At 36.5% G+C, this 17,778-nt stretch overlaps 1 protein-coding gene across 3 annotated transcripts in view; it reads right to left on the bottom strand.

The window, feature by feature from the left end:
- Positions 1 to 17,778, bottom strand: part of TppII (Tripeptidyl-peptidase II) — a 583,232-nt gene that overhangs the window by 282,274 nt on the left and 283,180 nt on the right. For all 3 annotated transcript variants that reach the window (XM_090408276.1, XM_090408286.1, XM_090408295.1), the window contains one exon: positions 7,050 to 7,180. In XM_090408276.1, coding sequence (XP_090264402.1) covers positions 7,050 to 7,180 — 131 coding nt within the window. The remainder of the gene's footprint in view (positions 1 to 7,049; positions 7,181 to 17,778) is intronic.

Raw genomic sequence — 17,778 nt, 5'->3', positions numbered from 1 at the left:
ATTCGTTAGTAGAGTTATATGTAAGTTCGGTTCACTTAAAACCTTGATATTCCAGGTCTACCTACTCACTGATGAGACCTCAAAAAGGGTTGAAACCGGTCTGGGTAGTGACATCTTCTCATAATGTAAAACAGTAATACATCTCCTAGGAGCTGAGTTTTACATTATGAGAGAATATTAAGACAGTGACGGAGCTTGCTCCACCTTTGCTTCCCAAGTGATTACTTACACTTGGGCTCGCCGATAGTTTTTTTGGCATGAAACTCTAGGAGTCGATGGATTTTGATCCGAGTTTCGTACCCAGCTGTACAATAATAAGGGATTTGCCATCTCCCTTAAACTTAACTTATGCCACCAGTAAAATAGTTTTTTGGCTTGCTAAAGTATTTGCCATTATTATTAGCTTTGCTCTTTTCTCCAAATTTTCCCAAAATATTTTTGTATGTCTGACAATCATTTTCTACTCTGCTATTTAGATCCCCAACAAGGACCAACTTTTCCTTTTTCATTGTGTCAGTTGCTTTTTCTAAAGCCTCAAAAAATTCCTCCATTTCTATCTAAGTAGAACCTACTGTGGAACCATAGGCACAAATAAGTCTCATTGACCAGTTCCCCATTCTGATATTTGCCCACATCACTCTACTTGAGATTGCCTGCTATTCAAGATTAGCCTCGTATTTTGTGTTGAATACTATGACTACTTTGATTGTCATTGCATGAATATAACATTTTGTATTTATTGCTCAGAAAGTTCTCACCAGTTTTTGTCTTTTTTGTTTCAGTCACCCCTATTATGTCGATCCGGTACTTATATAATTCCTCAGCTAACTCCATTTTTTTCCCATTCAGGCTTCTTATGTTGATAGTACTGATCTTTAACTCTGGTGATGTTAAGTTGGGGTTTGTTTTCAGATTTTTTCCAGTAGCTGACTTTTTGCTGTTTGCCCTGATTCCTGGCAAAAACAACGCGGGGCCTTGTTTAACCGAGTGACGCCCCAGCCGGCATGAACTTTTGTCATGTTGTACCATCATTTTGTATTTTGGTTTAAGCCAATAAGAATACAATTTGGTCAGCTAAATCCCAAATTGCCAGCCGTCCTCGTCCGTTCAGTATCCAGGTAGATACCCAACAGTGTGCACCACGAGAAGGTGAGATTGGACATTAGGTCAGAAGCCCTGGTCGGTTCTCCGCATTCCTTTAAAGGCTATGTGGAGGTCTCCCCTCAGTTATACAGCTTTGACCCTTAAGCACCGAAATCAAGTCTTCCAGTATTCCATTTGGAGTGAGCAGTGGCACATTTCCATTGGATGCTGTGCATGCTGCTATCAATATGTGGCCTCACAGACTTCAGCATAGGCGTAAGCAAAAGGGGAACATTTTGAACATTGAGTGCTATTTGCATGTTATACATGTGATTTGTATGTGTTGAGAGCTGTAAATGATTTACTGATACAGTAAAGGCTTATGAGCTGTTCAAGTTGTAACAGTATTTATAGCTAGACTAGGTATGTGTATTATATATTATTAATGGTTTCTTTATTCAACATCATAAAATTCCTAACATATATCCTCAGGAGGTGTACAGAATCTTATGATAGTATGCTACAAGAAAAGCTGCATCATTACTAACTTCCTATCAACTATTTTCCTCCAGATTAGTCTGTTATCTCTCAACATGCCAATATTATCAGATCTTATATTTCTGGCTTCTAAGGCAGTGTTTCCCAAACATATGGATGTTTAGGAAACACCCATTTAATTTTTCCAAAAACCCTTTTGGAAAAATTAAAATATCTCAAGGCCCCCATTTAAAAAAAAAATCGTAACACAGACATACATTATTATAATATTTATTGTATTTATATTCAATACAATACATAAGTAATGAAACATTAATTTACAGCATGAAAATTTGGCCGTTTTAAATGAGCGCAACATCTTGCGTTTGTAAGCTTTTTTGTGCTTCTTAACAAAAAAAAAATGAAATGAAACTTATATGAATAAGCATATATTTACTAATATTAATTAAGCGCCGAAATACACAGGAAGCAAAATTTGTGAACCAACACGAAGATGTGATTTTTTCATTAAAATATAAAAAATAACAAAAAAGAAATAATAATAATAAAAATTTAATACATTATTTTTAAGATAAAAAAATATCTACTTAGTCTTAAAACATTTAAAATTTGTTTTCATTATTTCAAGGCTCCCAAGGGGGGGCAGCAGCCAACAGTTTGGAAAGTGCTGTTCTAAGGCACTTTTTACTGTATCAATCCACCATCTAGGTCTTTTTCCTGCCATCTTGACAAAGAACACTTGCTTAGCTAATCTTCCCTCTCTCTCATTCTGTTTAAGTGGTCATACTACCTAAGATTAGATCTGCAAACACATTCTTGAATACTAACAATGTCAAGTTCTTTCCGAATTTCCTTGTTTTTAATATGATACTGCCATTGATGCCATCTATTCAGTCTCAATCTTTCTCAAGACTTTCACACCTGTGGTCTCCAGTCTTTAATCAATAGTTTTATTTCTAATTCAGCTCTCAGATTTATGAGTTAAAATTAATTTGAGCACAGTCTTGTATACAGCTAGTTTAGTGTTTTGACTAATCTCTCTCATATTCCATATAAATTTATTCAGCTGGCTTCCTACCATACCAGCTTTGCTAATTCTGTTGTATATTTCCATATTTAATTTACCATCTTCACTAAAAATTGTGCCTAAGTAGCTGAACGTTTTACTTGTTCCACTGGTTCTCCATTCACGACACAGCTGACATTTTTTAACGATTCTACCTATTTTCATTGTCTTTTTATTGCTGACCTTCATACCATATCTATTACAACAGTTATTCAATTTAGTCAGGGAATCTTGCAAACTTGTAGCAGATTTATTTAGAAGTATAACACTGTCTGCATGAAGCAAAGAGCATGCATTAATATCTCCAATTCTGATATCATGTTTAATCCACTTTCCTTCATAATGTGATCCATACAGATAATGAATAACAGAGGGGATAATGTACATCCTTGTCTCACACCAGATTTAACATTAAACCATCTTCCTGTACTTCCTTCAATTCTAACTGCTGACTTGCAACTCAAATAAAGACTAAGTATTGCTTGATATAATGCCCCATTGACACCATATAACTGTAGCATATTGAATAGCCTCTCTGTCTCTCTCTTGGCACCTTGTCAATACAGATCATTGTTATATTCCCATGCTTTCTCAATTTGTCGTAAAGTGAAGATCTGATCCTGACAGTCTCTATTTGACCTGAATCTAGCTTGTTCTTCACCAAGCTTTTCTTCCACAATTCTTCTCAACCGTTTCTCAAGTATACTTGCATATATCTTGCCAGGAACACTCAGTAGGGAAATACCTCTGTAATTCTCACATTCAGTTTTATTTCCCTTTTTATATATGGGTACTATGAGAGCTCTACTCCAATCATCGGGAATTCGTCCCTCTGTCCAGGCTTTCTGAACTATGCAGTGCAGCCACTGTAAGACTCTTATACCACCATACTTCAGCATTTCTGGTCGAATATCATCTACTCCTGCTGCCTTTCCACATTTCAAGCCTTTGATGGCTTTTATTACTTCAAGTATGGAAATGTATTCCTGACTGTATGCCTGTTGAGTGTTTTTTACCACTGTGCTATCACTGCTTTTTTCATTTAGCAATTGTTCGAAGTAATTACTCCATACTTCAAGGATATCTTTTTGTCTCGTTTTCATGTCACCTTTATCATCTCTAACTCCTTTTACAGCACTCTTTCCTCCATTTCTAAGCTTCTTCAACAACCTCCAGAATATCTTACCACCTTTTTGATATTTATTTTCTATGTTCTTGCCAAAGTCCTCCCATGACTTTTGTTTAGCTAGTTTTACAGTGTTTAGCTTTCTTACATTTGTCTCTGTATTCTCTAAGAGCACAAGCTGACTTATTTGCCAGGAACTTTTGATATGCTTTCTTCTTTTCCTTCACTGCCTCTTTAACTTCCTGTCGACCGTGGAGTTCTGATTTTTCTATCTTTGCAGACAACCTCACCACATGCCTCTCTGGCTGAATCAATCATCAATCAATCAGCTTTGCTACTTGATATTGCCTGCCATTTAAGATTATTCTCATATTTAGTATTGAGTACTATAGCTACTAACTCTTTTTCCTGATTTTATTGCCTGAATGTAATATTTTGTATTTGTTGCTTAGAAAGATCCATACCTGATTTTACCTTTTTCGTTTCAGTCACAGCTATTATACTGATGTGGTACTTAACCAATTCTTCTGCTAGTTCCACTTCTTTTCCATTGATACTTCTTATGTTGATAGCACCAATCTTGAACTCTGCTGATGTTAAGTTGAGATGTGTTCTGGGATTTGTTTTAGTAGCTGACTTTTCCTTGTTTGATTTGGTTCCCTGACAAAAACAAGGACCTTGTTTAACTGGAAATGCCCCAGCCAGCATGAAATTGTCATGTTGTATCATCATTTTGCATTATAGTTTAATGTCAATACAAATACAGTTTGGCCAACTAAATCTCAAATTGCCAGCCCATCCTCATTCATCCAGTATATAGGTAGATACCCAATAGGGTGTGCCGCAAGGTAAGGACTGAACATTAAGTCAGAAGTCCTGTTTGCATTCCTTAAAAAGGTTACTTGGTCACCTACCAATTATATAGCTTTCACTTTGAAGCACCCCAAACGATATTACTCATACACACTACAATACAAATATCTGCACAAATTCATAAAGAGAAAAGACACACACAAAAAGTCTCGATAAGTATGTTATTGTTGATGGCAGTGCTTTCATGCTGGACATAAGTATGCAGGAGGGATATGAAATGGTAAGTAATCGCCATTTAGTTTTGAGCAGGATGAAAGTGAAAATCATACTGAAAACACAAAAGTTTTAAAAAGAATCAAAATCGAATGGATCTAAAAGGTGAACTGTAGAGTAATTCAAGAAAAAAAATGAAAAATTTTGAAAACAAGAATAAAGTCTTGGAGAACTAATCAGAATTTCTACAGAAAATATTGAATGATGCAGTCTGTGAGATGTGAAGCTCTTTTTTTGCAAGGATAGAAAAATCAGAAGGTGGACTTTGGCAGTTAGAGGCAGACATGTATGCATATCAAAAGTTCCTAGCAGCAAGTAGATTAGTATATTCTCTGAGAAAATAGAGAGAAAAATCTAAGGAAGAAAAGCAGTGTGTAAAAGTAACTATACTAGTCATGGGAACACTGATATAGAAGACAGAATATAAAAGGTAATATCAGGAAGGTTACAGAATGTTCTGGAGGCTATTGAAAAAAGATTAGTAATGGAAAGAGAGTACTGTAAAGGGAATCAGAGATGATAAAAGTGACATAAACCTGAAATATGAAAAGGCAGCTGGAGTAGATATTTAAGAAATACATGAATATGGAAGATTTATAATGGCTGTTTTGCATAAATCAGAAGGCTTGGTCAGAGGGTCGGTCTAATTCCAGATGGCTGGAATAGCGCTATCATACTACCATTCTATAAAAAGGAAATAAACAATATGAAAATTACAAGAATTTCACGACTCAGTTCCAGGTAAATTTGTGCAAGAATACTTGAGAAGAGGCTAAGAAAAACTGCAAATGGAAAACACGGAGAAGAAAAAGCTGAGTTTAGTCCACATAAAGGTTGTCAAGTATGATCAACGTTTTACTTTAAGAGAAATTTTTGAGAAATCATGGAAATCTATCAGTGAATATTTTAAGTTTTGTCATATGCCAAGAGGAAAGATGTACAAACCACTATAATTTTGCAATGTAAACAGGGCATCACATCAAGCAATACATATTGTATATTTGAGTTATAAGTTAGAAATGAAGGAGGTATAGGAAGATAGCTTAATATAAAATCTGGAGTGAGACAAGGATGCACACTATCCTCACTGTTATTCATCGTCTACATGTATCACATTATGAAGGAAAGTGGTGTTAAACCTGATATCAAATTTGGAGGTGTTCAGATGATGCTATAAATCCTACACAAGTCTTTAGGATTCTATGACCAAAATTGAATAACTGATGTAACAAATCTGGTATGAAAATCAGCAATAAAGAGAGAAAGACTATGAAAATTCTGAATGGGAAACCTATAGAATAAGCAAAACTTTCAGCTATTTAGGCACAATTGTTTTAGCAATGATGGCAAAGTAAATATGGAAATAGACAACCTAATAAGTAAAGCTGATATAATAAGGTGTCAAATCAATACATTTATATGGAATAAGAGAGAAATCAGTCGAAACACTATATTAACTGTATATAAGACAGTGTTGAAACCAGTTCTAACTTGCAAATCTGAGAGCTGGGTTAGAAATAAAACAACTGACGAAAGACTCGAAATCATAGATATGAGAGGTCAGAGAAAAATTAGGTGGATGAACACATGGCATCAATAGCAGAATCATATTAAAAATGAAAACATTAGGAAGGAACCTTGAAACTGTTATCATTCAGGAATGTGTGATTAGAGCTAATCTTAAAAAAAAAAATTTATGTTTTATGCAAGGATGCCTGAAAGACAGAGAAAGATGAAGATGTGGTTAGACTGATGCAGTTAGAAGTGCCTTAGAAGACAAATATACAATCTGACAATACTGGAATCCTAATGTTAAGATTCAATTTGGTGGAAAATTGTTGACAGGAAGTTAGTAATAATGTACTCATCATGTAGTTCTATCAGTTGCCTTGTTCCCCCCCCCCCCTCCCACAAATATACATATCAAGAAGTTGATGATTATGAGAATCATTTGATGGGAAACTATTAAAATTGAGACGTTACTTTTAGAATGCTCTTTGATAAATAACTGACACGCAAGTCATATCAATAAATTTCGATGTTTAGAATGGCAAGCAATAAAAATAAACACCTATATAAATAAATCATAGTTAGACTTTTGAAATACTAGATAATATTCAATACAGATTCTAAAAAGCTTAGAGTGCTGTAAATAAAAAGTTGAAGATGAAGATTTATTCATTTTCCTACCTGAAGTAATCCATGCCCCATACTAAAGGGATCCCATGATGGTACTTTGACTGCAGTATTTTCTATAGCCCTTCTGATACTATATGGAGAATAAACCATTCCTCGGGCTTTTATACCCGACAACAGGAGACCTAGTATGGAAAACAATTAACTATTTTAATCATCACTCTGTCCAAAAAGAACCAAACTTTTGATAGAAAATAAAACACAGGCCAATTATAATTATTCAAATCATTTATTTCAATCAACATACTCTCCCTCAGCTTCGATACAGCACTTGGCATGGTCAATTAATTCGTTAAATGAGTTTTTTATATCAGTTTTTGGGACCGTTGAGTCGTGGTTACTGCCGCCTGAATGTTTTCAATGGTGTCGTATCGCTTTCCTTTCACCAAAAAATGAAGTCGGGGAGAAGAGAAAGAAGTCACAGGGTGCTAAATCAGGTGAATACAGTGAGTGATCCAACACACAAACTTAGTGTTTGTGTGTTGGATGATGGTGCATTATCGTGCAAAAGTGACCAGCTGCCTGCATCACGACATTCATGCCATATGCAATGAATTCTCGCTATCAATTACTTCAAAACTTTGAGATAAAACTCGCCACTGTTTTCAATGGCCAGACGGAATGAATTCTTTGTGGATAATGTCCTTAGAATCATAGAAACAAATCAGCATTGTCTTTACTTTTGACTGCTCCAAGCAACTTTTTTTCTGATATCCCTCTTCTGGTGGTCTCCACTCAGCACTCTGGCGCTTTGTTTCGGGATCATACTCAAAACACCATGTTTCGTCACCAGTAACGATCGTTTCAAGGAAGTCTGAGTCCTTAAAGCGATTTTAATGAGCTCCTTGCAGTGTTCAATTCGATACATTTTTTGGTCGTTGGTCAACTTGTGGGGAACAAATCGTGAATTCAATTTACGAAGGCCCAAACGCTTGGTCAAAATGTTGTGCACAGTTGATTTTGGAATACCCAATTCATCTTCAATCAATTTCACAGATGATTTTGGGTTTTCTTTGATGAAATCATGCACTTTCAGAATGTTAACTTCGCTCAGTCCAGTTTTTGGACGGCCCGGCTTTTCGTCATCCTCAAGCATCTCACGACCACTTTGAAATTGCTTAAACCACTTGTAAACTTGAGTACGGGATAAGCATTCATCATCGTATGTTTTTTGAAGCATTTGATGCATTTCAGTAAAACATTTAACAAGTTTAACACAAAAGTCAATCAGAGCTCTCTGTTTGAAACTCATTTTCCAACCATTCGCCAAAACACACCGTCACTCTTGGCACTATAACTTGGCTTCTAATGAAACAAATGTCATAAACAGTTGACACAACATTAATGAAGGTTGCCGCTTTCGACAACAAAAAGATACAAGGTGGCGCCACTAGTTTCTTCTATTTTTGAAAAAGTTGGTTTCTTTTTGAACAGAGGGTGTTGTTAGATTGTGGTTTGGGACGTTATTATTACTTAATTCTGAATGTGTCTTATCACTACCGGTTGTGGTCACGGACTGTAGGATTTTCCCTGGATAACAAACCCTAACAAATTTATATTTATACTGCGCCAGTTAGAGTTATTATACCTAGTGATATTCGGGCCCTTTCATAAAATGTTGCAGTCGTGGCCCCTTCTCTTTCTTATTGTAATATCTTTCTTTCCCCTTTATCACGGTTCATAGTTTAGTGAGTGGCAAATGTCAGTCTCAAACACAAATTCAATACCAGGATTTCAAATGATAAAACATAAAGTTTTATTTTACACTAAGAGAATACATTAAACATGAAATAATCAATTTGTCAGTTATCTTAATTAGATCAAACCACTTTTAAATAATATTACATGAAAATCTCATAAATTGACACATTTGTCATCCTCTAAGAAAAGCATGCACTTGGGCAATTAATACAATTTTATCTAGACAAGAATCTCTGGGGAAAGAGCTAAGGTAACATTTACATACTAGATTTAGCAAGAATCACTTGATATGGCTCTTCAGACTACCAGTCCAATGTCCTTAAAGCTACTCCAACAAATAAATTAGTTTCAGTTTTCTTTTCTGCAACACTGCTTAACGTGTTTTCTTTCAGCACTCTCACTTACTTTAGAAAGGACAAAATTGCCTTACTGTTTTTGGCTGCTCACAGTTTCACTGAATCACCATGCGTAAGTCACGTGTGCATCCTGGTTGGATCCTTGTTCACACTGCAGATTTTGCCTTCCCATCATATGGATTTTCGCACACTGGAATTTTGCTGTCGGTGGGAACATCTGAGGTGCTTGTCTGGGATTTCTGGATCCTACAAGGGGGAAACATCATGGTTCGGGCTTCACTTGGACCAGAGCTTGCCCCTTCTGGTCGGAGATCATCCTCACTTCCTACCTCCTTTCTTTTCACCTACTTGCTCACCTCGTGTCTCTCACTCTCTGTTCCCACTTTCTTCTCCTTCTCTTTCGATCATCCACTCCCTTTTTCTTCCAAGGAGCTTACATTCACGGTCACATCAAAATCCTTCATTGCAAACCCATGAGAGAGCTCCTCTCAGAGAATTAGCTAATCCTTGCTTGTAAGGTTCCAATATGGGCCGATCAAGGTCTTAGTCAGGCTCTTAGTCATCATGTTTTCTTTGTTTGCCTTAGCTTACACACACACTACTCCTTTGTTTCTATTTCAATTTACACACATTATTTTCCCTGATTAAATTACACATATTAAATATTTCACAATCTTTCCTCTTCAATAAGTGAATGGATATACACTTAATAAATAGATACACTTTACTTTACCCCCCCCCTCTTCACTTATTTCTTTCAAAAACACTTTTTTGACTAGCAGTACAGGTATTTTCTCTGCTTTAAGGCTCCTTTCATTGTTAGATCACGAATGAGTGTCTATCTAGTAAAGGCAGGCCTCATTCACGATTTAACAGTGTAAAACGGTAATATTCATTTTAATGACTGCATATTTTATTTTAATAATTATGATACCAAAAATCAGAGCCTGCATAGCTCAGTCAGTTTTGAGCTATGCCCTTTGGTTGGAAAGACCTGCGTTCTAAATTCCATCCAGGATGTAAGGAACCTTTATCAGGGATTTTCAAATGAAGGTGAGTTAGCCAGCCTCATACAGAGGTGGTAGGGTTTTTCCTACCACATACAGACAAACCTGTCAGGAGAACAGATGCAATTCACATACAAAGTATATGTATAGGGCTAACCACCCTATTCTGGAATCATGGTTATAAAATCCAAGGCTACCTTGGATTGTTATGGAAGCTTAAGGGATCCATTAAGAAGCATAGAAGATAACACAAATTTGTTGTCGTAATGTTATACATGTTCTTAATTACCATCAACTCAGTATAACGGAAAATTTTCTGTTGTAGGTGAAATTAAAAATCACTCATTGAATAGTTTTAATTTATTTAAAATGTGAACTCAAATTACCTTTGGTGATTAGAAATCATGAACCTATTGTACATTATATGGCTGCAGACTTATTGTGCATTGTGCAATCCAACTTACTGTCAATAGGATAAGGATTAACTTGCTGTAGAGACTAAACAAGGAAATATTTCAAGCCAGTTCAGGATCCAATAAGCAGATTGTGTTCTCATACCAACTTATGAAATTCATCTCTTAACTAAAGAAATTTACAAACATCCATGCCCACAGCTTGATTTGAATCTGGTTGGTTCGGAAGTGGAAGAAGTACTGTGTCCTTGGCCAAACAGGCCATCAATTGTTCAAATTAATGGTTAATCTCATAATTCCAGAGCCTTACCAATCTATGATCACTGAGGGCAGGGGGGAGAGATTCTTAATGAAACAGATGTATAAATTCAACCATATAAGATTTGGAAACAAATCTTATATGGTTGAATTTTTCTTAAAAATTTGGAGGTTGTAGTTGTTTGGCAACACTTAATGAGGAAGGCTTTCCAGAGGACAGAGGTAGATGGAATAAAAGAGAAACAGCATGGCCAAGTTCATTGTGTTGCAGCTATACTGAAATAGGATGATGGGGCAGCTACTGCTAGTCTTGCTTTAACAGGCACAGGCACAATAGAAAGTAGAGGAATGATGGTGGCCAGTTCAGTCAAGCAGTGACCATAAAAGTGCAAGAGCAGAAACAGTATCTGTAAGATGGCGTGTGCATGTGTGTGAGAGAGAGAGAGAGGAGGCGGATCATCTGTGAACTGAACTGTTCTCCTCAGAAGAGTAATGAGAACTTTTAGGGAAGTTTTGGGCACAGACCACTCCAATTATGTGAACAGTATTCCAAGGATGGCAGTGAGCTTTGTGTGGAGTTAGTAGCTAGGTGAATGAAAAACAGCATCGTGAGAATAAAAGAAAGTTTAGATTTTTCATAGACTGAGGAAGCTACTGATGTCATGTTTATTCCAGGAGAGGCCAGAGGTAAATTCTAGTCCAGAGCGAGAGAGAGAGAGAGAGATCTGATCTTGTCTGGTGATTTGTGTCTTACTGAGAATATGAGCTGAGATTTCTTTCAAAAGAAAAATCAAGACTGCATTTTGTTGGCACTGAAGGTGACTCCTCATCCCATTGTAGGATAGTATGGAGAGTGGTGTTTAAGGCACTAGCTGCAAATGATCTTGAAGCTTGGAATGTTTCAGAACTGCATAGTTTGTCAGATGAACAGAGTGTTCATGAACAAAGCTGTGAATGGGATTAGTGGTGAACGAGAGTAGGTAATTTATGTATAGGAGAATGGAAGTATATGATAGAACAGAGCCTGAGACACTCCTGTATTTGTGGTGAAGCTTGAAGAGAGGTATCCAAGACATGCAGTGAATGATCAGAGAAGAAACTATCTACCCAATTACAGAGGGTGGCTAGCAGACTGAAGGCACTGAGATTTGCTTAGCAAGTCTCAATGCCAAACATTATCAAAAACCTGGAAAAATCAAGAGTGGCAGTACATGTTTCTTTGAACCTTGTACACATGTCCAGTGGTGGGTAATATAGTCTAAGAGGTCAGCCATACTAGACTGACAGAATATATACTGGTGGTTGTTGATTAATTGGTAGGCCTCAAGGTAGTGGACAAGTTGTTGATGACTTTCTCCATTATTTTGGAGAGGATTGAGGTGATGGCAATAGGTCAGTAGTTGGAGAGTAGGCTTTTATCCTCCTCTTTTTTGGAATAGGCCAGATATATGCTTGTTCCATGTATTTGGATAATTGCCAACTGAACATAAATTATTTGAATGGAGTCATAAAGGATTAATTGGAGGAAAATTATCAGTCAGAAGTTAGTAATGATGAAACTTTTCCTGTAGTACTATCATAATATCCTGTACATCCCTGAAAGTACATGTCAGAAATTTGATGATGATGATGATGTGAACAAATCCTTCAGTTTCAAAATTCTCTTATTCTTCTCCAACTGTTCATCACACAGCAGAAAGTATGACAACAGAATGTAATTCCAAACTTGTTGAGTCAGAAGAATCTAGGACAGATAAATTGTGCACTGAAAATTTATTTAAATAAATAAAAATTTAATGTTATAGTCCTTTCATTAGCTGTTGCATGATCAGTATTCATTATGACAAAATTATAAAGACAAATACTGTGTGGAGTGGAGTGGAGTGAAAGGTCAATCCAGATTTATGTTTATTTTTTTCCCCCCTCCTCCATTTGACAGATTTCTCCAGAATGTCCCACCTGTCCAATGCAATAAACCCATAATTACAGTAGTTTTTATAAACTACTGGTCTCTTCATAGATTGATGCAGTTGTTTAAGTGATAATAATATCATAAAAATTTCTTGTAGAGGTCAAAATGCAAATTTTAAGTTATGTATTTGTAGGACTTTTAATATTTTCTCTATAACGTTCTTGATACAGGTAAAGAAAAGCGCATTCAATACATTATTAATAGTTTTGATGTCATAACCATTTTTTTGAAGAATGTCTTTAATATAAGATATTTCTTTGTTTCTTTTATTGTCATCACTTGATAACATAATGCCTTTCTCTTTTAATGTTTTGATGACACTTTGTTTTTGCACTAGGTGGTGGTGGTGGGAACTAGAATATAGATATAGACCTGTATTCAACTCTTTTCTGTATACATCAAAAGTAAGATTACTAAGATCAAATAAGAAGGAAATGGATATTATATCCAAGAAGGAAATGGATCTATCTTTTTCTATCTTTGATGCAATTTGAATTTTTTTAATTTAAATCATTAAGAGGCTCAGTGGCTTTTTCTACTTCAATATGAAGTAGTTTTCAATATGTAGTTTCTACTTCAGTATGAAGTAGAAAAAGCCATCAAAGGTTTGAAATGTGGAAAGGCAGCAGTAGTAGATGATATTCGACCAGAAATGCCGAAGTATGGAGGTATAAAAGTCTTACAGTGGCAGCACCATATAGTTTAGAAGGCCTAGACAGAGGGGAACATTCCCGATGAATGGAGTAGAGCTCTCATGGTAAACATGTATAAAAAGGGAAATAAAACTGAATGTGAGAATTATAGAGGAATTTCCCTACTGAGTGTTTATGGTAAGATTTATGCCAGTATACTTGAGAAACGGTTGAGAAGACTTGTGGAAGAAAAGCTTGGTGAAGAACAAGCTGGATTCAGGCCAAATAGAGGCTGTCAGAATCAGATCTTCACTTTACGAAAATTAGTCGAGAAAGCATGGGAATATAACAAAGATCTGTATTTAAGTTTTGTCGATTTGGAAAAGGCATATGACAAGGTGCCAAGGGAGAAGCTATTCAATACGCTACAGTTATATGGTGTCAAGGGGGCATTATATCAAGCAATATCATTATATCATTATACTTAGTCTTTATTTGAGTTGTAAGCCAGCAGTTAGAATTGAAGGAAGTACAGGAAGATGGTTTAATGTTAAATCTGGTGTGAGACAAGAATGTACATTATCCCCTCTGTTATTCATTATCTATATGGATTACATTATGAAAGAAAGTGGTATTAAACATGATATCAAAATTGGAGATGTTAATGTCAGCTCTTTGCTTTATGCAGATGATGTTATACTTCTAAATAAATCCGCTACAAGTCTGCAAGATTCTCTGACTAAATTGAATAACTGTTGTATTAGATATGGTATGAAGGTCAGCAAGAAAAGACAAAGACAATGAAAATAGGCAGAAGTATTGAAAATGTCAACTGTGTTGTGAATGGAGAACCTGTGGAACAAGTAAAACATTTCAGCTACTTAGGCACGATTTTTACTGAAGATGGTAAATTAAATATAGAAATAGACAACAGAATCAACAAAGCTGGTATGGTGGGAAGTCAATTGAATAAATTCATATGGAATAAGAGAGAAATTAATTGGAACACTAAATTAGCTGTATACAAGACAGTGTTCAAACCAGTTTTAACTTATGGATCTGAGAGTTGGGTCAGAAGTAAAACACTTGAGCAAAGACTAGAGACCGCAGATATGAGAGTCCTGAGAAAGATTATAGAGGTGAACAGATGGCATCAATGGCAATATCATATTAAAAACGAGGATATTAGGAAAGAACTTGACATTGGCAGCATCCAGGAATGCGTTAGCAGAGCTAATCTCAGGTGGTATGGTCACTTAAACAGAATGGGTGAAGAAAGATTAACAAAACAAGTGTTCTCTGCCAGGTTGGCAGCAAAACGACCCATCGAAAGACCAAGATATAGGTGGATTGATATGGTACAAAGTGCCTTAGACGATAGAAATATAGGATCTGATAATGTTGGAGTCTTGACAAGTAACAGACTGATTTTGAGGAAAATTGTAGATAGGAAGTTAGTAATGATGTAATTTTTTTCATGTAGTGCTATCATATCCTGTACACCCCTTGAGGGTACATGGCAGGAATTTGATGATGATGATGATGATGATGATGAGGAGCTCAGTGAAGTTTTGAAGAGATTCTTCTAAGTCTGGTCAAATGAAAATATCATCAACATATCTCACCCATAATCTTGGTTTGGTATAATATAGTACTTTTTTAATAGGTGATTCTCGTGGAAAGGCTTAGACGTTGGTTATGCATTTTCACTATATTATTTCAGGAAATTACAACGTACTAGGATATACATTAAAATAAATTTTAATATATTTCTATATTTCGGCAACGTCACTCTGCCATTTTCAAGAACTTAGGTACAAGATACGTGCACGCAGACACAGCACAAACAATAAATGAGTAAGAAGAATGAAGCTATTATTTCTCCTAAAGTCCTGATGGTGCCCACTAGCGGGCGATGTTGGTATTCTTGGGCGATTGGGCTGGAGGTCTTCTGATAAAGGTTTCCCAAATTTGAGGAAGTCTCATGCAGCCAAATTTGTTGAGGTTTGGTTCGTTTCTTAGGGCTGAAGCCGATTCTATGAAAAGCCTTTCATATCTGTATTTGCTACGGTGTATTATATCATATAACTCCATACCCCCCCCCCCCCCCCCCCCGTATTTATGGATTCCCAAAAATTCACAAGGAAAATGTGCCATTACGTCCCATAGTGGATGGCATTGATTCCCCCACATACAAACTAGCTAAACATTTGGCCAAAGCTCTCTCACACTATACTGGCAACACACCTTCATACATAAAAAAACTCAGCCCCCTTCAAAGCCAGCATAGAAAACCTTACACTCAAACACACTGACATAATGGTCAGTTTTGATGTCTCCTCCTAATTTATGAATGTCCCTCTCAAAGAATTCTTAGAGCTAATCCAAGCTAAATTTCCTCCCGATATCACAGCCCTATTTCAGTTCACAATGAACTCAGGCTACTTTGTTTTGCAAGGAAAATTCTACAAACAAATAGAGGGGACAGCCATGGGTTCTCCACTCTCCCCACCCTTGGCCAACTTTTATATGGAGACTTTTGAAGAGCAAGCCTTAAACTCTGCCCCACAAAAACCAACTATTTGGCTTCGCTATATAGATGATGTATTCGCTATTTTGCCACATGGCTCCGATGCACTCCTCTCCTTCTTAACACGCTTAAACAACCAACACCCCAGAATCAAATTCACCCTGGAAGAGGAAAAACACAACTGCATTCCGTTCTTAGACACACTGGTCACCCGCCAGCCTAATGGAACCTTGGTTTTCTCAGTATATAGAACACCCACCCATACAGGCAGATACATTCACCAACAATCCCACCCCCCCCTCACAACAATATGGAGTCATTAAGACACTACACAACAGGGCTAAACTTATCTGCTCGAATGACAATGCCCTAACCACAGAACGAAACCACATCCTCAACACGTTCTCAGCCAATGGCTACCCCCCCAAAAAAATCCAAAAAATATTAAAACCAGTAAACCACAACCCTCCCCCTCACAACAAGGATTACTCTAAATCCATCACCATACCTTACATCCAAGGCACCTCAGAAAAAATCACAAAAATCCTAAAAAAACATAACTTAACTTCTTGTTACAAACCATATAAGAAATTGGCATCCCTTATCCACTCAACAAAAGACCAACCTCCCCCCCCTAGACCTACCTGGGATGTACCAGGTCCCTTGCAGCTGTAAGCTGTCCTACTTTGGCCAAACAGGCAGGACAGCAAATATCAGAATTTCAGAACACAAGGACTACATCCGGTGTCACCAATACAGCCACTCTGGTCTTGCTGACCATGCTCTGGATACCTGCCATAGAATACAGTGGAAAAAAAGCCAGGATAATACACCGTAGCAAATACAGATATGAAAGGCTTTTCATAGAATCAGCTTCAGCCCTAAGAAACGAACCAAACCTCAACAAATTTGGCTGCATGAGACTTCCTCAAATTTGGGAAACCTTCATCAGAAGACCTCCAGCCCAATCGCCCAAGAATACCAACATCGCTCGCTAGAGGGCACCATCAGGACTTTAGGAGAAATAATAGCTTCATTCTTCTTACTCATTTATTGTTTGTGCTGTGCCTGCGTGCACATATCTTGTACCTAAGTTCTTGAAAATGGCAGCGTGACGTTGCCGAAATATAGAAATATATTAAAATTTATTTTAATGTATATCCTAGTACGTTGTAATTTCCTGAAATAATATAGTGAAAAATTTTTTATAGGTGATTGCTCAAACTTTTCCATGTATAAGTTTGCTAGGTGTGGAAAAATTGGGCTGAGCCTTCAGAGTTCAAAATAGTAGTCTTGGAATTAGAAGAAATTGTTTTCTGAAACGTTTAACAGTATCAGGTGGGAAAATGTCTTCTAAAACTGAGATTGTTTCTTCTTGTAGAAAATAAAGTTTTTGTGTCCCAAGTAATCAGGATTTCTGTATGATTAATGTTTCTTATTTTGTTTATGAAATTCTTTGTCTCCCCCCCCATCCCAAAAAAAGATGATGCTTTTCAACACATAGGTATTGTGCTAGTAGGCTAGATAGATATTTACAGAGATATTTGGAAGTATTTTTAGAAAGGATAGACAGAATAGGAGAGGAGTGAGTATACTGCTAACGATATGATGACTTGAATCCAGTTAGAATTGAGATCTATGATTGTAGTACTAGTAACACTATTTCATGTGATAGTGAGTCTGAAGCCATGTGGTGTTAGATGGAATCTACCAAGATCAAATACATAGTGAAGTGTAGTTACAGACCTGGTGGATCAACTGTAAGTGATGAAGAAATGCATCATCTCTATGCATCACCACATAGAGATGATGGGCATGAAAAGAGTAATCATAATGGGAGAATTAATTATCCAC

This window comes from Typopeltis vanoorti, chromosome 2, assembly GCF_054136105.1.
Source record: "Typopeltis vanoorti isolate ZY-2024b chromosome 2, IOZ_Tvanoo_1.0, whole genome shotgun sequence".
NCBI lineage: Eukaryota > Metazoa > Arthropoda > Arachnida > Uropygi > Thelyphonidae > Typopeltis > Typopeltis vanoorti.
The sequence above is the reverse complement of the archived record's forward strand: the minus strand, read 5'-3'. Positions and strand labels throughout refer to the sequence as shown.